The sequence below is a fragment of the Ctenopharyngodon idella genome, chromosome 21, assembly GCF_019924925.1.
Source record: "Ctenopharyngodon idella isolate HZGC_01 chromosome 21, HZGC01, whole genome shotgun sequence".
NCBI lineage: Eukaryota > Metazoa > Chordata > Actinopteri > Cypriniformes > Xenocyprididae > Ctenopharyngodon > Ctenopharyngodon idella.
Genome location: NC_067240.1, coordinates 27,982,235 through 28,005,635, shown reverse-complemented (window position 1 = coordinate 28,005,635; position 23,401 = coordinate 27,982,235). Strand labels below are relative to the sequence as shown.

At 36.0% G+C, this 23,401-nt stretch overlaps 1 protein-coding gene across 1 annotated transcript; it reads right to left on the bottom strand.

The window, feature by feature from the left end:
* Window positions 1–1,558: 1,558 nt before the first annotated feature.
* Window positions 1,559–22,138, bottom strand: p4ha2 (procollagen-proline, 2-oxoglutarate 4-dioxygenase (proline 4-hydroxylase), alpha polypeptide 2). Its single transcript, XM_051876963.1, is given in 17 exon segments — window positions 1,559–1,953; window positions 2,155–2,251; window positions 2,600–2,668; window positions 5,093–5,158; window positions 5,244–5,303; window positions 7,633–7,686; window positions 8,037–8,136; window positions 8,395–8,465; window positions 9,977–10,153; window positions 11,878–12,077; window positions 12,291–12,530; window positions 14,339–14,440; window positions 14,443–14,475; window positions 17,798–17,949; window positions 18,048–18,144; window positions 18,801–18,895; window positions 21,694–22,138. Coding segments are annotated over 17 exon segments (1,902 nt in total). The 5' UTR covers window positions 21,912–22,138; the 3' UTR covers window positions 1,559–1,882.
* Between the last annotated feature and the right edge of the window lie 1,263 nt (window positions 22,139–23,401).

Here is a 23,401-nt window from a genome sequence, read left to right as displayed (position 1 = left end):
CCTCAACAACAGCACAGGCATAACATTGAAGTTAATAGTCTAATCATATTATAATCAAAAGTTATGAGAAAGTCCAGTTTCTGAATGATATATTCTGAATGTCTACAGTGTCTCCTTAAACCTTTGGCATGTCTTCCCTCTATAAGGTCCAGTGTAGCGGGCCAGACTTGACTTAGCTTTCTCACAAGCTGGTACGCTGCAAGAGGGTTGCTGATGAATTTCTCTGGATCTTTGGGAGCGTCATCAAAGTCATTCTCAAATGCATTCAGAGTCCTGATAAATAAATAATATTTTAAGATGTGTTACAGACTGTGGTAAAATAAATAAACACAAAACACACCATTTGTGCTCTGTGTGTGTCCCCATAAAACAGACAGTAAACTTAGTCACATTATTTAATTAAAATGCACCATAATTAACATAATATAACCTTTATTGCTTTATGCATTTTATTAATATTGAACTCAGCTAACATAATATTCTCCAGTCTCAACTGGGTTTAAGATTTTAAACTTTCTTTTATTCTTGAAACTTTTTCTTCGCAATTCCAAAATAAAGTTCTTTGTGGCTCTTTTTATGCTCTGCTCTTCTCTATATCTTTATACACCATCACCCCCATAACAAAGTAACACTTACCTTTTCAGAAGGTCTGATTGGTGCTCCAGTGCTTTGATATATTCATGAAGGCATGTGGCAAATGTTTTTTTGATGCCTATAAGTTGAATCATATGATCTGCAGATAGCATATCACAACCGTTGGCACTTGCACATGGTTAAAGAGAGAAGTGTTTTTGACAGAGATTTCATAAATATACTGTTTTATCATCTTATTGCAAAAGACCAACCTGTTGAAGAGTAGAATTCATTTACAGCAACACAGGAAATCCAGCATGTTGATAACAATACAATCCACTTTGCTTCCATTTCGAGCCGTTAGTTGAGCTGAATGTTCAGTCTCATTCTGTTCAGCAAGGAACTAGTCTCTATGTTCTGATGCAATGTGGTGAGTTAAGTCACACCTTTCAAGAAAACAGATTACAGCTAATTGTGTTTTTGTCTGACTGAATAATCTGCTATGATTAGACACGCTTACAACCATGACAGGTTAGAAGTCTCGGTGATTACAGCAGGTAACATGCCCAGACACTGAGGTTTTCATGCTGAAAAGAGAACTGTGGTCTCAACAAAGATGTGTTTACAGTAAAAACATTACAAAATCAAATCTAATTGAGAAACAGGTCATTACAGAGGCTGTTTATGCTTATGGTGGGTCATTTTTTACAGTTTCATAGTCTTATTGTTATTCCTGGTTTATGTTTACTTGAATTCTAGTGAATATAATAATGTATTGAACACATCACAATGCAAACAATCAATATAAAACAAATCAAATATATGCACAGTGTGTGTGTGTGTGTGTGTGTGTGTGTGTGTGTGTGTGTGTGTGTGTGTGAATGAACAGATGGATTCTGTTCTCGTCAGTCGGTGAAAATATTCCAGACTTTCGGAACAATGTTAACAGCTCACAGTCATCAAAAGGCAAACAAAGAAACATGACTTCAAATTTAGACATTTTTATTGCAAACGAATATAAAATAAAACACTGAAGAACAATAATTTATGCATTACATGAACACAATGAGTTCTGTTATGATGTGATACTCCAGTTTAATCTGCCAAGAAAGGTTAAGCAACAGTAAAAACATTCAAAATAAAAGAGAAATCCCTCACAGACAGAATAGCTGACAATCCCAGCCTGCTCACGTCTCGTAGCAGTAAGTCCTGACTGGAGCTGATGAATGTTCTCGAGGAGTCTGGAGTGTCTGATTGTGTAGTCAAGGCACTGATGGTAGTACTGAGTCCAAACGCTGACATCACTGGATCAGTCCACTTCAGTCAGGCCACATGGTCGTCTGAACTCTTGACCTCTCTCATGGATCCATTTGTTTGAAACTGCCAAACGAGAGGAACTTGTAAATGCGAATTGGTGGCTTGGACATTTGATGGATTTAAATCAAACTACTTTTCATGCCATGTTAAATTTAAAAAAAAAAATATATTGATTTTTACATTTAAAAAGCAATTGAACACCAATCTCTAGCCTATTCATGAGCATTGCTGATATTCTTTAAAGACTGTATTTAGACCACTTACCCCATTTACTGCCTACTAGAACAGGACAGGCTGCATGTCTCGTTCTGTAGTCTCCTTCTCCACTTTTAAAGAGGTTGTACCAGAACACCGCTGTTCCCTAGAGAAAGAGTAGGAGTTTAAATGCTACATCTGTGAAATGTAAAAAACTAAAAGCTGATGTCAGATCAGATTGGCAGATGGTCGATATTATTCCAATATATTAAATACAATGTAATGACAGAAAATGAGATGGCTGAAATTAAACTAATTTACTTTAAAAAAAAATTTTAATCACAAAACCTTTATTATACATTGATTGGCAAGGCTGTTGGTAGATTTTGAAACTGACACAAGGGGAAGGTAACAGTTTGGGGAAGATGACATTGGCAGTACCATCATCATTGATGTAATGATTTCATACATGTTTCATTTAAGGTTTATAAAATATTTTAAAAGGTGTCCGCACCTTTCTAGGCCAAATAGCAGCACCAAAATCAGGGAAAACCGTCGCCCCACCGGCCTCAACATCACTCATCTGTAAATGTAGAGAGATTATTAACATCAACATGATATGTCATCAGTGTTTCACATTTTTATTGTAGAAAAGTTGTAAGATTTACTACACAGTCCAGAATATGACTTATATCGGAAGGGTCTAATTTTTGAAGATCTGCAAAGGATACAAGTTCAGCCCAAAGTAAAGCTATGTTAGGAACTGGAGAAGTACTAGGACCCTTAATTCACATCATTGTATTGGACTTCCATGAAGTGCTCTGAATGAAATGTATCTGCTATATGACAACTTGTGATTAGAGCTATTCAATGTAACAAAATATGAACAAAAGAGCTTTGAAAAATATAGTGCAGTGGTTCTCAAGCTTTTTGACTCTAAGACCCCCGCTGTCCACAACAATATTCAAAGGCCCCATGACTTTTCCAATTGTTTGCAATTTACTGGATGAGGATTAAAGGGTTCACCCAAAAATGAAAATTCTGTCATTACTCACCCTCATGTCATTCCACACCCGTAAGACCTTTGTTCATCTTCAGAACACAGATTAAGATATTTTTGATAAGATCCAAGGTTTATATAGAATAGAAAGCAATGTAATTACCATCATTCAAAGTCTAAAAAAGTAGTAAAGACATTGTTAAAATAGTCAATGTGACTACACGTGAACAGCGTCGGCCAATACTGAGCCGGCGTTCGGCCTTAAACACGGAAGTGCTGCACTGCATTCAATGCGTACGAGACTGACAGAGTAGAGAAGAAATTGTTGAATAAAGTCGTTATTTTTGTTTTGTTTTTACGCACAAAAAGTATTCTTGTCACTTCATAACATTAAGGTTGAACCACTGCAGTCAGGTTGACTATTTTAACAATGTCTTTCTGGACCTTAAATGACATTTATTACGTTGCTTTCTATGGGGGATAAAAAAAACCTCTCGGATTTCATCAAAAATATCTTGATGAAAGAAGGTCTTACGGGTTTGGAATGACACAAGGGCGAGTAATTAATGACAGAAATTTCATTTTTGGGTGAACTAACCCTTTAAGGAAAACAGACGTTCTACTGACTATAAGTAACTTTGCAACTACTCTAATGAGAGTTAGTTGACAACTTTTAGTAAGTAAAATGTCTAATGTGGACCAACGAAATAAAGTGTAACAAAGAAATATAAATTTTTTTGTTGTTGTTTGGCTTATTTTATTTTAATACTTGATTTGTAGGGGTGTAGCGGTACATGTATTCGTCCCAAACCGTCACAGTATGGTGCATACAGTCAGACGATGAATACAGTCAGTCACATGCAATCCACACTCCAATCCAGAAGGGGGCACGTGTGGTAATGCAACGCTGTTTGCTAACCGCCACAACAGGAAAAAGAGCAGAAAAAGAAGAGATGATCTATGCACCAACCCAAAACAAGTGTTGGCATGCAAGAGCTTGCTAGTGGCCTATACGCTGAGTTTCAATTAATTTTTGTGACGCGCTCCACAAACTTCATGGAAACGAAACCGGGACGGCAGAAAGTGTCATCTGTGTGTTTTCTTTATTTTTCAAAAGCACAATGTTTAGTTTTTATTGTGAGTGAACACAAATCAAAACAAAAACTTTACAGTTTCGAATGATGTCTTACTCTTATCTGTATGACGATACATGACGGAGTACTTTAAGTCGTTTCCACTGTTATAATGAGACAAAATCATTTGGCATTGTGCCGATTTGTGTGGTGGAAGTCTCTCTACAGTCCAGTGATGAAATATGTGTGTCCTTAAAATGGGAAACCTCAGGTGCCGCTTCACTCGCTGTCTCCTCATGGAAAGGTCTCCTTCTCGCTCATCTTTCCGTGATTTCTTGAAAAAGCATAATACTGAATTTTGTGCATCCGCCAATATCACTGCATGTTAATGAACTCACGCGCAAAGAAAACTAATCTCTTTTATTTTTCATTATTTTGTACTTTTATAACACAAAAGGTGCTTTTCAGTTTTGCAGCTGATTGTGACCAAATACCTTTTGTTTTTATCAGACCTACAAAAATTATGACCTATGCAAGAGTGCTTTCTGTTTACTGCTTAGTGCTCAATACACTATAGGAGGCTGTACTGTACTAAGTACCTCAGGGAGACTAAATGCCGCTAGGTGCAACAAACTGAAATTTGCACTACTGTCTGTTCAAAATAAATGAAAAGAAACCTAGCATTGGGGATTTGTTGCTTTTTCCTGTTGTACCGAACTTGCATCGAACCGTGACCCCAAAACCGAGGTATGCACCGAACCGTGACTTCTGTGTACCGTTTACACCCCTATTGTTTTGTGTTATTGTCCCTGGCTGAGACCCAGTGGTGTTGATGACAGGGTAGAAGCCGATGACACAAGACCTGATGCCAAGTCAAGAGCAATCAAATACACATGAGTTCTGGAACCAGGCACCACAAGATACACATACTTACATAATTTAAATAAGTAGCCACACGATTTCCAGTGCCTAATGTTTTGAAAGCATCAGGTTCATCTTTCTATGAAAATAAAATTTTAGAGTAGAGTAAAGACAGGCAGAGAGGCAAGAAACGCTCGTCTCCGAGCGCACACACATGTACTTACGTAGTTCAGATAGGTGGCAAGTCTATTTCCATCAACCTTGAGGTTGCTGTCAAAAGGACGCTGCAACAGACGTTTGTAACTTTTAAACCAGACTGAAGTGCAGCAGTGGAATATCTCCGCCTCTGAGGCAACATTACTTTACACTTGATATGCTTATGCTGACAACAAAAAAGCTGAGTGTTGGGTGTCAAATCAATTTACAAACATGTACTCAATCTAAAACAATATGAAAATACTTAAGCTCCAGTGTTTTCTATGAGAGTTGCAGGTACTTTTGTCAAAATCAAAATCACTAATGCATTCAAGTTTATTAATATATAATAATAATTAAATTATCAGGAAACTTATTACCACCAGCAATAAACTATGTACAAGCTTCTATTCCAACCTTAAGTTAAAGACACATTTTAAACTCTTCTTTTTTGCCATCAAGTGACACACTATACCCCCACATAAACATATTAAATATAATAAATAAAGCTGTGACCAGCAATTATCGGGGTTCACGTGCTTTAAGGCCTTTAAGCACATGTGTAAATCGTGTTATCGATAGGTACCGTGTTTTATTTAGAAAGCATGTAACCACTTAGATCATAGACCATTTACAGCCAATACAGGCAATTTACTAAGGAAATACGTGAAATAAAGCTTTAACAGTTATAGCGCCATCTATTGTCTAATCTCCATAACAGTTTGCATGCTTGTTTACAATCATGTCACATGTGATCACCTATTTTCTTGAAGTTCTGAGTTTTTGTTTAGGAGTTATAGGCTTTTTCATGCACTTGGCCACGCCCATTTTCTAAATGACCCTGTCACAGTTACCCAAAGGGTAAAGTTCAACTTTTTTTTTTTTTTAATTATTGAGCTAGAGAGTCCAGAGAATGAAAAAACCTAGGACTAGTTTGCAAAAGTAGATGTTTTACAAAATTGTGATTATTTAATAAATGATTTGATTGACAGCAATTATTTTTAAGGCAAATTTGTTCAGTATGAGGTGATCTATCAAATGATATGAATATTGTGTGTATGTGTGAAACACCACGTGATTACAGAGGCATAAAACTCTTTAGCACCACCTAGTGGCTGATTTCTTTCAAAATTCACACAGACCTCTATGGCCCTGAGTTAAACAGGCCCACCAAGTTTTGTTCTGATCGGCCTCCGTTAACCTTGTCTTATAGGTGCTCAAACTTCATTGGCCGATGGCGGCCATGGTTTTTGAGATACGCCAACGTCCTCATATACAATCATGGCACCTTGAACAAAGACACTGCATGCCAATTTTTAAGTCAATTGGACTAACAGTTAAGTAGTTATAGCCATTTTCATGTATTTTTCCCCCTGCTATAGCGCCACCAAGTGGCCAATCGCCGCAATTTTTTTCACATGACCAAAGATTGAGCTTATACACAAGTGTTCCAAGTTTGGTGAAAATATCTTATTCTGTTCACAAGTTATTTTAGTAAAAGTGGCTCCGCCCACTTTGAACGTTTTGGTGGCGCTTAGAGCCCGTGAATCAAATTTTAACTTTTGTTTTGATAATTATTGACAATCAGACTCCAGAGAATCTTGCTGCACTGGTTTGGTGCCGAAGACACTTGAGGATGGTTTAGGAGTTATGAGCGTTTTCGTATTTTTCACGGCTGTAGCGCCCCCGTTAGGCCGATCAGGGCGAGCCTTGGTGACATTGTAGACTGTGTGAGTACTACCAGCTCTCAAAGTTTCTACGACTTACGGTTTGCTCTGCCTGATCACTTTTAGGGGAGAATGCTGATCCTTGGAAATTTTAACAATTACATTAGGGTTTCAGCGCTACGAGCTTGAACCCCTAATTTCAATTTAATTGTTGGAAAGTGGATCTTTTTTTCTTATAAGTATAGTAAATAGTAGCTCTCGGAAGTCGTAGGGTATTGGGTGCCATTTACTTTTTAATGCTATACAATTTTCTCCTGTTTTTTTTAAGTAAAGACGGAGACACTTCTGTGCTTCTGTTATTTTTTTGTAATATATATAATATATTGTAATATAATAAACCTTCTTAATATTTAACCTTTTTTTCGTGACTGATGGTAAACATTAAAGCTAAATAATCTAACATACACCTGATTTAATTTCACTTTGTTAATTCTTTAGTTATTTCTAATGCAATGTTACTTCCTCCAACCAAGACTGGAACAGGCCTAAACAAATGTTATATGGATGAAGATGAGAAATGGATATTGTGTGTCAATTGACAGTAAAATAAAACCCCACTGATATAGAATTCATTTATTGTCAGATAAACATTATTACTAATATATTTCTTCGTGCACATGCCAATGATTGTTTTGATGAAATATCATGCTACATAATTGAAAGCAATGCAGTTCTTGCACAATTGTCTTACCCTTGAGAAATCATAATGTGGTTCATATTGACCTCCAACGCCATAGTTAGCAACCTAAGATGAAACAGAATTCATAAGAACACTGGCACCCTTATCACAAAAATTCTGTCACAAAGAGACAATTTATTATTCACATAAGCAAACATCAAATTAAATCATGTCCCTTGTACTAGTGTTCAATTCACCACAATGCAATGCATCATTCCCTAAACATTTGTTTAAATATCTAGAGGCTGTATACTACTAATTAAAACTGTTTATCAAGAATTATTTTGTACATAATTGTACAATTTTATTGTTTAAATTTTTTTATTCTGTAACTCTTTATTACTGTATATTATATCATATTATATTATATTATTTGGTGTGAGACTGAAGCCAATGGAGTATTTTGGATGAATCACCTGTAGCAGTTCTGCAGTGTCCACAGTTAACCCAGTGATGTCCTCTATTCTCTGATTGACCCGCGCGATCACTGGATCATCTTCTCCTTCTAGCCACGCGCTGTAGACACACGAGAACACAATCAGGTAATAGACAATTCTGTTGAACAGCTGTATCTCAACACAAACAAGTACATTTATTATTTTCTCTCTGCTATTTAAACAAGCCCTAGATGGTTTGCCTGTTATAGTTTGGCCAGGGTATATGGCAAAATCAGTTAACAGTTCTGTCATCATATCACCCGGTTATCTCACCTTATGTTCTGATCAAGCCAGACATGAATAATTAAATGATTTGATGTATACGAGATGTGCTCACCTTTTGGAAACTCTATAATTGGCAACCGTCAGAACGCCTGTTTTAGGATCCCTCACGGTGGCCCTCGCAAGCTACAGAGAATAACACAGAATTAGCTTTGAGACACAACCAAAATAAAGTAAAATAACATGCATAACATTTCAGTTCTTCACATTTCACAATGACTGAGCACTGGGAACTAGATTACAAAACTTTAAAAGGATAGTTCATCCAAAAATTCTGTCATTATTTACTCACCCTTGTGTCATTTCAAACCAGTATTATGATATTTTTTTATTCTCTTGTGTCATGATCAGACCAAAACTTCAGCAGTTATTCACTGATCATCTTAAAGGATTAGTTCACTTCAGAATTCAAATTTTCTGATAATTTACTCACCCCCATGTCATCCAAGATGTTTATGTCTTTCTTTCTTCAGTTGAAAAGAAATGAAGGTTTTTGAGGAAAACATTCCAGAATTTTTCTCCATATAGTGGACTTCACTGGGGTTCAACGGGTTGAAGGTCCAAATGTCAGTTTCAGTGCAGCTTCAAAGAACTCTACATGATCCCAGACGAGGAATAAGGGTCTTATCTAGAGAAACCATCTGTCATTTTCTAAAAAAATAAAAAATTATATACTTTTTAACCACAAATGCTCATCTTGCACTGCTCTGTGATGCTCCACGCATAATGTAATCATGTTGGAAAGGTCACGCGTGACTTAGGCGGAAGTACCGTGGTAGGGCGAAAAACTCCATCTCATTTTCTCCTCCAACTTCAAAATCGTCCGACATCGTTGTTTTACCTTTTTTTGTAAAGGTCGTTTGACTTTGCTTTGTTAACACTTGCTCGGTACTTCCGCCTACGTCACGTGTGACCTTTCCAACATGATTACGTAATGCGTGGCGCATCACAGAGCAAGACGAGCATTTGTGGTTATAAATTTTTTTTTTTTTTTTTTAGAAAATGACGATGGTTTCTCTAGATAAGACCCTTATTCCTCGTTTGGGATCGTGTAGAGCTCTGTGAAGTCCACTATATGGAGAAAAATCCTGGATATTAATTGTTCTCAGCTTGCCCAGTTTGTCTCCACAATGGAAATAATGTGGGTAAAGTTCAGCAGTAAATCAGCTAATGCTTTTTGTATGAAGTTCTTAGCTTAGTGGGTTTATTGAGGAGATGGTGCAGTTACCTTTACATTCTATTGACCAAAAAAAAATATTTATGGATCATAATTACATTAAATCTGTTAAAAGGCTTTTAAATTGTTTTCATTTATTATGGTTATCAACTGTTCTCAGAGTTTTGCTGTTTTACAGCATCCTCTATTCAATAAACATAAATGATATCTTTTACTTTACATTTCTCTTAATTCTAAAATTCTTATCAATGTTGAGCCAGTTTCTTCAAACTGGAAGCAGTGACTGTCAAGATTGTCAATCACAATTTGATGTAAAACAAAAAAAAAATTCTAGAGCTTTCTGTCTTTTTCACATTTCAAAATAAACACACAAATGGGCTCATATAGTATGTGTGATTTTTGGATGAACTATTCCTTTAAATTGGTCTAACGGTTTACATACGGTCTACTGCGCACTCACCTTGGGTTTGGCTAACTCCTTGATCTTCTCAATCTCTTCATCAGACAGGGCCTCCAGAAAGCGGACAATATGAGGACTGTCCCACTCATCCTCCTCCTTCATCGGCTTCAGCAGCAGACGCGGGTTCCTGTTGCCATCCTGGTAACGGCAGAACAGTCTGCTACGTCTCTTCAGAGTCTGTTGGAAAATTAAGATTAAATTTAAGAAAAACTTCCTGACATTTTAAGATTATGAGATATTTTATAAGAACCTACAGCTTATTTAGGATGATTTTGATTCATCCAAATGTGTTCATACAAATTTAAATCTTTTTAAATTTAAGTTTAGATAAATGGAATTCTATGGGGCAAGACATTAAACTGGAAAAAAACAAAAACAAAAAAAAAAACTTAAAATTACACAGTGATTTGAAACTACAGTCACACGACTAAAAGTCACCACGAAATCAAAACTGACAATTTTTATTTGTATGGAATATAGCAGTATTCATTATAAATGATTTATCTGTGCACATGATTATGTTTTTAAATTCATGTTCACTCGTAATCTTCAATTGAAATAACTTCCCCTCCCTCTTGCAGCGACATTTCTTTTCTTCTCTGATGATGTGTTTACTGGCGTGAGAGCAGGGCAACCTGTCACTCACATGAGATCCACCAATAGCAAACCACAACAATCCAACCATCCAATCAATTCGTTATCTACAAAATTAAGCCCTGCCCTACATTTTTTCCTTGTTCATCACACCAAGGTCATTAAATGATAACTGACTATATCAACATGCAATATCAATATAAAAAGAGGAGACAAAATATTACAAGCCTCGACTACGAGCGTTCATGTTTGCAGTTGCCAGATGTCAAGAGTTTAAATCCCCCAATCAAAGTTTTTCTTTTAATAGTATACATTTTCTACCCTGTGTTTTACTTAATCTTTGCAATCTGGCAAAAGTTATCCAGGGATAATGTGATGGTGTGTTGTGTGTGTTTAAATACAGTTGTTTAGCTGACCATGATAGGTTGCAGACGATCGCTACACAAAAGCTGGCTGCACGTGCTCATCACTTTTTAGTTTCGCTCACACGGCACGCCCCCAGGTGCTCGGCTGTTTTCGGAAAGACTCGGTACAGCACATGTATCTTTTATAAATATGATAAAACTAAAGACTTTTTGGAGATATGAAGGATGCACTACTACTCTATAGGTACTCAAGATTAACATGAGACTGGCAGAAACTGTGTGTGATACCCCGCCTTTAATGTAATTTGGAATTACTATAAAGAATTTCACTGTTTTCGTTTTTAAAACACTACGTTTCTTATTTTACCAGTTTTCATAATGTAGACAGACTGTTAATTTATATGATAAATTGCCTATAATAAATCAGGAAACTAGATGAGGTCAAATAAACCATGTGTATAAGCTGACATTCTCCTGATTTGTGCTCAAATGACAACAATCGTTGTGATTATAATTTTGAGCAAAATAATCATTATTATCATTTTTGTTATTATAATAAGCATTATGCAGCGCAATTAAGTAGCGCAAACTAGACTAAAATGCCCAGACATTTAGACCCGGTTTCACAGACAGGGCTTAGATTAAGCCAGGATTAGGCCTTAGTTCAATCAGGACATTTAAAAATGTGCCTTAGAAGAAAACATTACTGGTGTGCATCTAGAGGTAACATGAGAATCTATAACTCTTGGTCCAGTTCATATTTTCTGCATAATATATACATATTAATATTTTCACAATTATATATATATATATATATATATTTACCATAAACAGAGTTTTGGAACATGAGACACTGTAAATAACTCATAACAACTGCTTACAAAAGCAAAAATGTGATGTTTATAAAGGTAAATAAAGTCCTCATGGTATATTAGGGCTCACCATTTTGATGCCCTCTCCCCTGCAGAGGGCCTCATAGACCTCTCTCTCAGGCAGGTAGTCTCTGGGCCGCTCATAAGTGTCAAGCTGAATGGGCCTCTCGTCCGTGAGCTCCTGTTGGCTCCGACCCATGTCCCTCAGCTCCTTAGAGAGCATCCGCTCAAAGTAGCGCAGATTTCCTCCTGCCCTCTGGTGGCTGGGATCTGCAAGTACGCACACAGCAAAGGATACACTATTTGAAATGGTTGGTATACTTTATAAATATGATGCACTGTAGCCAAGAAATGTATCAGATATTATTTATATCTATATAATATTTCAATATATTATGATATAAGATATTGCATTATAAAATCTCTTAATGTGCTTTTTATTTGGCCATTACATTTCCAAGAGAGAGAGAGACAATGGCCTACCAATGGCCACCAAGCGTCGGGTGAGTTCGATGGCTCGTGGCAGATCACCCATCTGATAGACAGAGTAACTAAGATAATCTAAAATATCAGCCTTGGGCGTCTTGGCTTCTTCCCCAGAGTCCATCTGTCTCAGCGCCTGCTGCATCCACAGCACTGCATGATAGTAGTCGTTCTCATTGTAGGCCAGTTTCCCCATGTCAAAGCAATCATCCACTGTCAACAGAGCGTTGTAGCGCACCCCTGTGGACAGAACAGTACATAATTTAACACAGGACCAAGTAAGGATTTTATATTAGAAATCTTGCTTATTTATGTGAATTTCCAACAGGATAATTCACATAAAGCACATAGTTATGAATAAAATTACACTTAACAGCAGTTATTCACCGACAGACTAAAAGTTCAGACTAAAAATTAAAATTCTGTCATTAATTACTCACCCTTGTGTCGTTCCAAGTCCGTAAGACCTTTGTTCATCTTCAGAACACAAATTAAGATATTTTTAATGAAATACTGTATGAGAGGTTTCTGTTCCTCCATAGAGATCCTACACAACTACCACTTTCAAGCCCCGGAAAGGTAGTAAAGACTAAATTTACAAAATAATATTATTCAAAGCGTGTTCACGCAACAATGCCAGCTCTCGCATGAACACAAGAAGCGTGTGTCATGGTGCTCTTGTGAACGTGCGTTGCAGATCAATATTTTCATTGATAAAGTGATAAAATTATGTTTTTTTGTTGCTTTATAAAATTGAGGTTAAACCACTGGAGTCACATGGAGTACTTTAATGATGTCTTTACTGCCTTTCTGGACCTTGAAAGTTGTAGTTGTGTTGGATCTCTATGGAGGGACAGAAACCTCTCGGTTTTCATTAATAATATCTTAATATGTGTTTGGAAGATGAACAAAGGTCTTATGGATGTGGAACAACACAAGGGTGAGTAATTAATGACATAATTTTCATTTTTGGGTGAATTAACCCTTTAAGTCTAAGAAAGCTATTGCACTGGTAGTGAGGGTGTATTTGATTTGTTCCCCCTCTAAAGTGTTGCAGTGATGGGTTTCATTTAACCACCATCTCTTAAAGGATTAGTTCACTTCAGAATTAATGTCCTGATAATTTACTCACCCCCATGTCATCCAAGATGTTTATGTCTTTCTTTCTTCAGTTGAAAAGAAATGAAGGTTTTTGAGGAAATCATTCCAGGATTTTTCTCCATATAGTGGACTTCACTGGGGTTCAACGGGTTGAAGGTCCAAATGTCAGTTTCAGTGCAGCTTCAAAGAGCTCTACACGATCCCAGACGAGGAATAAGAGTCTTATCTAGAGAAACCATTGGTCATTTTCTAAAAAAGATAAAAATTTATATACTTTTAACCACAAATGCTCGTCTTGCACTGCGCTGCGATGCGCCACGCATCACGTTGGAAAGGTCATGTGTGACGTAGGCAAAGACCAAGTCAAACGGCCATACAAAAATAAGGTAAAACGATGCTGGACGATTTTGAAGTTAAAGGAAAAAATGAGTTGGGAGTTTTTTTCCGCCTTACCGCAGTACTTCCGCTTACGTCATGTGTGACCTTTCCAACATGATTACGTAATGCGTGGCGCATCGCAGAGCAGTGCAAGATGAGCATTTGTGGTTAAAAAGTACATAATTATTATTATTTATTTATTTATTTATTTTTTACAAAGTGACAGATTTGTTTGGCTAGATAAGACCCTTATCTGGGATCATGTAGAGATCTTTGAAGCTGCACTGAAACTAACATTTGGACCTTCATCCCGTTGAACCCCAGTGAAGTCCACTATATGGAGAAAAATCCTGGAATGTTTTCCTCAAAAACCTTCATTTCTTTTCCACTGAAGAAAGAAAGACATTAACATCTTGAAAGACATGGGGGTGAGTAAATTATCAGGAAATTTTAATTCTGAAGTGAACTAATCCTTTAAACTACTACTGCAGCTACTCAGAGCCCTGTACGACATGAAAACAAAGAGATCTGAAAACAAGAGTTGGAGTTACCAGAGTGCTGCCTCTGACCTGGCAGTTTGCCTTTGGAGAAACTTTCTGAGTCCAGTTTATACGTGTCCTGCAGACGCATGAGCGCTTTGGCTGCTCCCTTTTCATCCTCCTCATCAGGAAATACTGTCTGTGCACAGACATGTTTGATATGAAGCCTTCAGGAGGAAAAGAGAAAAAAAGAGCTTTGTGGAAGGTTTTTTAATTAGACATGACCTGAAGGTATCTGGTGTTTGCTGAAGAAAAAAAAAAAGAAAAAAGATTTGAGAATAATTGATTACTTTCAATGACACAATGAGAATAAAATACACCAATGGCAGCATTATGTGATCAAATATTCTTAAATAATGAGATTTTAACTGTATAACTGACCGATTTACTACTCTATACAGCTGTGGCAGTTACATGTCACTTGGTGATCTTTCTTCTCACATTAGAAAATGATTTTAACTCAAATACTCTCTGTATATCATAAACATTTATTTACATTACTAAATCATCTGCTTCACGTTGGGGTCCTAATCCCCCTGTCAGGGTTACTTCCTGTGATGGCGACTGGCTGACTGTACATTATCCTTTATTTGACTTTCATTTTAAGTGAAAACATTCTCAAGAACTCTGGCAACATGTTGCAACACATGCTCACACAAGTTCATATTAGGGTGAGAGTGAAAATAAATAAGCAGCTGCAATGACTGACTCTATTCACACACACAAACCCTGACACTGATTTTATTATACACAGAGTCAAGTCAATTTTATTTGAATAGCACTTTTGCCCCGTTTTACAAGATGTAATATAAGTCTCTGGTGTCCCCAGAATGTGTCTGAAGTTTTAGCTCAAAATACCACACAGATCATTTATTATAACTTGTCAAATTTGCCCCATTTGGGGGTGAGCAAAAACACGCCCCTTTAAATAGTGTGTGCCCCTTTAAATGCAAATGAGCTGCTGCTCCCGGCCCCCTTTCCAGAAGAGGGCGGAGCTTTAACAGCTCACGCTTCGGTTGCTCAACAACAACAAAGCTGGAGAATCTCACGCAGCCAAAATGAGGATTGTCAGTAACGGTGTTCAGCCTTACATTGTTCAAACCAGTGTGCAAAAATATAAAGCCTTACTTTTTTTTTTTCGGCATTGGCTGCCCTACAAAAAAAACTCATCCGTCAGTTTGACTGAATGAGCTGTCAATTTTCCTTCATGTTTTATTTTCAGACATCATGAGAATAACATAACGCTTGGTATTTTAACGTGACATGTTATAACATGAATATCTATGGCAAGAGCTCTTTTCAGTCGCCTCACGATTATTTTCTTTTTTCTCCTTTGCATTCCACTGTAACACTATGAAAAAGGACAACATATACTGCACATTTGTGGTCTGTTCTCCCGATTTCATTTATGACATATCCCATTAATAATTCACAGGAATGCACAAAGAATCTCTCCTTAAATCCTCATATCTCTTTCCAGGTTTTGTTTTCACAGGTAAATAAATACAATTTATTATCTGTCAAAATGACAGAAGTCACTTTGAAATAGTATCACGCATTAAAGTTAATGAACATTTTTGATTAAGGCAACATTTGTTACATAATACAGATATATATTACTAGAGAGGTATTTAACCCGTCCATTATTGCTGTGGAAAGAATCACGCTTTTGGGGTTATTCATGGTCTGCTGAAAGTACCTTGTTGATGCTTTTACTCTTTTAAATGTCCTTTTAATGTTCGTTGGTTGAAGGGTGAGTAGAATAATGTCATCTCATTGTATCCAGTTTAAAAAAAACTATTATTGCGTTCATAGAGCCAGCTTTATGGGGCGTAGGAAAAAGTAGAATAGCATTTGCCTTTATATTATTAGTAATAAAGAGGTCAGTCAGTGCGAATCTGATGTGGAAAGGAGGAGAGTTGAGCTGTCACCGAAGACGCACGATTGACCAACTTTAAATCCTTGATTTCAAACAATGTTACGCTATATCCAGTTGCCCACTATGTCATTCATGTCATTTCACTGTGTGCTTTATGTAATATGAGTGTTAACTTGACTTTATTAAAAAAAAAAAATATATATATATATATGATTCCCAGTGTGCACAAACTTGCCAGATTACATAGTGCCCTGTTGGCTACAGTTTACTTCCCTTTTATTCATATATTTTGAAGAAGTTCTTTATTTGTGATAAATACTGTAATAGGATTTCAGAATCAAGATGTTGCCATCTAAAAGATTTATTTTTAATTGATTTTCAAATTATTTATTACTATTAAGTCAAATAAATATAAATTATAAATATATCGGCTTATACTGGCCATCTTGCTCTGTAAAATATTGCCATCGGCCATCAAAATAAATAAATAAAATAAATAATAATAATTCAGTATTTTTTAATATGACTGTTTATCTTCTTTTAAGCATTTTAAATGGTATTAAATTATATTTGACCTGGTCTCGGATCTCTACATTACACCAGTTCAAACATGTTAAACATTTCACTTCAGCATAAATCTGGTATCTCAAAAAGAAACATAAAGATGCCAAAAGATAAAACTGTATAATAACAACCATACCACAAAATCATGGTGTGTCAAAAAAAACATAAAACTTTCATAAAGCTGCAGTGTCTTCCAGTCCATTTTCTTTGATTATATCATTCTTCAATACAACTTTCTCAAAGTTAAAGGCACCATGACTTCTTTGTTCCTATTTGGGAAAATTCCACTCAAAAAGATTGAAATCATTTCAAATCATACAGTTGCGCTACAAATAATCCTTATCTGTCAGTTTGACTGAATGAGCTGTAAAATGTTCTATTTTTAGACTTTAAGAGAATAATGTAACACTTGGTATTTTAATGTGACGTGATATCACAAGATTATCTGTGGCAACAGCTCTTTTCAGTCGCTGCATTCTTTTCCTCATGATTATTTCTCATTTTCATGATATTTCCTATGAATAATTCACTGGAATTCACCAAGAATCTCTCCTTTTCTCCCCCAATCCTCACGTCTTTTTCCAGGTTTGTTTTCACACGAATGCTTTAAGATCGAACTTTCTCCCCTTTTCACTTCTAATCCCTATTAGCTGTGATTACTGGAATGTTTCAGCACATTTATTGTCTGTCAAAATGATCATTTTTGATTTAGTCAAGATGTTACATAATACAGACATATATTACTACAGTGATATTTAACATGTCTGTAATATTGCTGTGGAAATAATCAAGCATTTGGGGTTATTCATGTATTATTTTGGGGTCTGTTGTAGTAATTTGTTAATGCTTTCACACTTCAATTTCCTTTTATTTTTCAGTGGTTGAAGGGCGAGTAGAATAAGGTCATCTCATTGTACCCAGTTTTTGAAAATGCTTATTTTGTTCACAAAGTGAACCTTTCACTGACTGTTTACAGTTTAACAGAAGTTACTCCCACAATTTGCGCAAAGCATCATGGGGTGTAGGAAAAGGTGGACAGACTGTACCATCTGATGGGTCTTGCAGCACCAGGCTCTCTAATTCAGACCACTCCGTGTTGAGTCTCTTCATCAGCTTGTAGGCGTTCACCGGGTGAGCCAGGAAGCCTTCGGGGTCCAATGTGGATGCATGTGTCAGTGTATCTAGTTTATTAGCCCAGCTGAAGCCAGCAGATGGACACACACACACACACACACACATAAATGAGTCATGGCTTTATGTGAGTCATACAAAAAATTATTTTAGTTAAAGATTCACCTCTTCACAGCTTCAAGTTTCAACTCTTCTGCCGCAATGTATTCCTTCAGCGATTTGACGAGCTCCCTCTCTGTAAATATCAGGTCTGTCATTTGGCCTATGAAAGGAGGGGGCAAAGAAATTACCACAAGACCAAAAAGGCATTAAAAGATGATTCGGCACATTTATTCAAGGTTTACCATCCTTCAGCAAAGCCAGTTATGACTGGGCAATATCTTAGTATGTGAAAGTATTACAAACTTTTACTACGCTTTTACCATTTCAGTATGAAGTTGGCCATTAGTCACTGGCTTGGCAAGAACTAGTAATTTTGACTATTTTGTTTCAATAGAAGCTGTTTTTGGACTAATGAAGTTTTGAGTTCTGAAACTTACAATACAGTATGTTTTATAGCATAATGACAGTTTATTGTCAAAGGATCAGGAAAAAAAAAAAAGATTTTGCAATACATGACCTAAAAAGACCCAAAAGAATGTTTTTAATCATTAAAGCATCAGTGTGTAATTTCTGCAAGATTAGTATCGCCAAATGGAATTGCAAAAATAATGTTTGCCAAACACTCCCCTCATCTGCCAGACAAACAGCTGCGCTGGGCTGGACAAGAAGCTCAAACAAACAGATACATTGTTATAGCACTATAATGCCACAGTATCTACACGGTTTGGGGAAATCAAACTTCCAATGGTTCACTTACAATACAGTTGTCTCTGCAAGTTCAATTGCTAAACAGAATGACTTTATTTAGAAATTTACCGATTGAAGTGAAGATTTCTGCTTGCGTGGGTGAAGAGAAGATCAACAGAGTCAACAGCGTTAGCGCCAGAAATGTTGCCATTGTCGAGCAAAACCTGCAAGAAAAACAAACATCCACTTTAGAAATGGGCAGATGTACCGTATATCGCTTTGGACTTAAAGTCTTTAACTGAAAATTGCTGAGATTGTTAAAATACATTTTGGAAACATTAACATTTTTTATGTTTTTGAAAGGAGTCTCTTCTGCTCACCAAGGATGCATTTATTTAAATAATTGCATAAAATATTACAATTTAAAATAAAATTAAAACTGTAATTTATTTCTGTGATCAAAGCTGAATTTTCAGCATCATTACTCCAGTCTTCAGTGTCACATGATCCTTCAGAAATCATTCTGATTTTAGTGTGAACTATCCCTTTAACATTTTTCTGGAAACAATTTGTGGTAAGATTGAAAAAAAAAAAAAGAGAAAGAAATTAATACTTTTATTCATCAAGTATGCATTAGAAATGATCAAAAGTGACAGTGAAGACCTTTATAATGTTACAAAAGATTTCTATTTAATAAATGCTTTACAAAATTTTAATAAATGCAAATAAATTCTGTTCATTGAACTTTCTGTTTTTTAAAGAATCCTGAAAAAAAAAAAGTATCATCATTTCCACAAAAGTATGACGCAGCACAACTGTTTTCAACACAGATAATAATCATAAATGTTTCTTGAGCAGCAAATCATCATATTAGAATGATTTCTGAAGGATCACGTGACACTGAAGACTGGAGTAATGATGCTGAAAATTCAGCTTTGATCACAGGAATAAATTACACTTTACTTTATAGTCACATAAAAAACATTTAATGTTTCCAAACTTGTATTTTTTACTATTGCGGACAGACATTAAATACTAAGCCAAGTCAGGGCATAGTCTACAGAAAGCTCTTTGGTGTTGAACCATAATTGGGTCAAGAAACAGCTGCAGAGTTTTTCTTGAAGAAGAGTATGAAAAAAAGAAGAGACCATTAGAGACAGTTGTGCTTGTGTACTGTAGATTGGAAAACTTGCCATGTAACTAAGCGACTACACAACAGTATATTTTTATACAGCAACCAATTCAGTTTGCTTAGAGGTAAGAAACTGAATAAAATCTGAGACCAATATATTCGGCTTAACTCAAAAAGTTTCTAAACATGTCATATTCATCACTCAGAACTGATGAAACTGAGCTGAATCGAAGATGCGGACTTATATCTAGGGACCAGACTTCATAGACACGAGACATTGGTAGACCTGAAAAAGTAAACTACTATGCATTCACCAGAATACAGTTAATATGTAAAGTAGCTTATTTATTACAAATTATTCATGCTTAAAATATGATGTTATATAGATAACCACTGAATGGATTATATATATACACAACTTTATGATTTTTATAAGTGGAATTAGTCACAAACTGCAAACTTTTTGGTACAAATGTGAGGTTGAGAACTAACTAATCTTTTATCTAATGACCACTCATCACTTTCAAATCATACAGAGCGAACAGTTTAACTGGGCGTGGGTGAAATTGGTTGACCTCAAAATGGACACCACAGAAAGCATCCACAAGTGTCTTTAAAAAGTTCACCATAAAAAAAACCTCACAATTACATTCGTTTTTAGATTCAGGACGTCACAATCCAATTCCAACACAACTTTGATGCATTTGCAACAGTGCAGGGGTGAAAACCTCAGTGAATTATGCTGGCTGTGCCAACATTTGTGTAAAGATTATGTATAAAACTCCTACTAAAATCTGTTTGTGGCATTTATGGATCAATCCACTGTTGTCTGAGACTTCAAAGAACTCATTAAACAGAAATACACAGTCAGATTCAATCTACTTCTTAAACATCTGGAGTTCAGATTGACTGTCTTTGCACCTACTTTGAATTCTCTGTCATGTAAACTCAGCTGTGCTTGCGCTAATGGTCTTACTTAAAGGTTTTGTATGGTGACAGTTCATGTGTGAAAACAGGACACAATTCCCACCCTAACAATGATCTGCCTGTTCCATCTGAACAGAGTTAGGAATTCAGACGAATCACCAGAGTAAAGCAATGTTCATCAAAGAATTTACTTTAAGGCAAATAATGTTAATGTACTGTTAGAAGACTGATTATACTTTAAGAGCAAACCAACAATTCCTCTAAACTCCCAAATGTTTCTGAAGTCAGTCAGTGCACAAGAGCGATGACGACATCTTCTAGAAAATTTCCTGTCCACCCCATGAGGATTTGCTGCTTACAGCAGCATGTGCCATGAGTTTTCAGCCGCTGCAGAACATCAGCAAAACACTTAATAAAACTATAAATAATATTTATTCATATTAATAAGCCTCATCACAGAAGCTAACCATGACTCTTGAATTCAATAAGTGAAAAGAAATGTGGAATAAAATAATTTTAAAAAATACAGTATTTCATCCAACTGTTATACACTTATGTCAAACATCTGATTTAACACCTGCAGGAAAGAAAAAACAAAAAATCAGAAATTAACCTTAAACAAATACCTTGTACATAGTTATTGTAGTTAAACCATTGTAGTAACCACAAATTAACCATGGTTTTCTACACTAACCACAGTTTAACCATGGTATTTGTAGTAAAACAACATTTCACCATCTGCTGATAGGCTGCATTTTCAAAACATGCATGCAATGGATTGCAATAGCCTGCTCTGAATACAAATGATAACGTTAGGATAAGAAACATTGTAAATAGGAGTTATATAAAGGTGAAATGTTAGAGGTTTAAGTCACTATGTTTCTGTTGACATGCGGATTTGTTGCATATCCAACAATCGACTTATTTCAGTCTGAAAACAGTTAAGAATGTATGAAGGCTTACCTCGTTTTGAGCTGAAACTGAAGTGTGATGGGGCAAACCCAGTCAAAGAGTTTTATAAACACTCCTCCGCTGCGTTTTGCAGTGATTTTAGTCGCTGCCACGTACAGAATATCCAACACTTTCCACACGCACTCACAAATCCTTCTAATACATGCGCACCCGCATTCCCAAACCACATGACGATCCGCTATATCAGGAAAACATTTAACAAACAGCATTTAATGGCGTGAAATACAACATTTTATCATCTGATCCGTACTTGACTACAACTCAACTACATATTAAAAGTCGACTAATCTCTAATGGCATCAAAGGACAACGTATAAACTCTTGACCCGTCTCTGCGTCGCCATTATAGCCTTGATAGTTTGAACGAGAACAACATTTCGGCAGAAATTACTGTTTTGATCCTCTTATGTCCAAATGAAATGCAGGTTGCTGGATGTTAATCGACGGACTGAATTAGATTAGAGTTTAACAGCCCCTAAAGCTTACCAACATCTGAGACGAGACAAAAAAAGATCAGGGTATATACGGTGGTTTACGGTAAAAACGAGTCATGCTGGACTGCACGTTCTCTTTTTGACTTTGGGCTCTGGTGAATCATTCAGCACTTATTATAATGTGTGACATTAACTGTGGAGTAGAATAGTTCATTTGTTTCATATAAATATACTATGATCCACAAATAAATGTAGAGATAAACAAAAATTAAACATATTCACAAATAAATAGAATGAGATCCAGAAAATGTACAAAACTGAATTATTATAATGATATTTGCCAATGAAAAACCACTTCACAAATATGTTTTTATGTCACAAACACAACTCTGACTGGCATTCATTTGTGAATCGCTTTCTTTGTGGATTGCCACACATTTTCGAAACAATTTTAGTGTCAAGCAGTGCAGACACATCCACAAATAGACACCATTTTCAACTAAAAACAGAAAACTTTTTGTCTTTTGGCCGTTCGTTTACGTTTCATTTTGGGGGCCTGAAAATGCAAACTTTTGAAAATTAAAGTGCAAGTTTTTGAAAACGATACCTTTATCGTCTCCGTGTAAACTACAAAAATGTGAATCCGTGAAAAGGGTGATGGCACATTGTAGATAATGTATTTATATAGTGTAGAGAGTTGCAGGTATGATGTTAGACCTGGAATTTGCCACTGGTTCCTTCGAGATTTTCCTATGGGTTTTTATAATGTTTTTTTTATTTATTTTTTTGTTCTACAACACACACACACTTCTCCACACACTGCACAATCAGGTCTATGTTTGTTTAAATCAAGGTAATAAGATTTGGCTGGTTACCCTGCACTGGGGCTGAGGCATGCTGGGATAGGCTCCGGTTCTCCTCATGACCGGGATAAGTGGGTTTGGAAGATAGATGGATCAGTGGTGGAAATCAACACAGCAAACACCTTTAAGGCTTATTCCATTATTCCAGCATTTTTGCATCTTAAATACACAGTTTTAAATAACATGTTATGAATAACTTGTCTAATTTGACAAAAGTACAGCTTGACTGAGAATAATACTCAACAAAAATATACTGTTTACAAGTGAAATTTACTTTGATTCTTTATTGATACATCATTGCTATTAAAAAAAAAAAAAAAAATGTTTACTTCACTCTTCAGATTATCAGAATTTTTAAATGCAGTTCATATTTCTACAAAGATGCACTATGCAAATATGAGT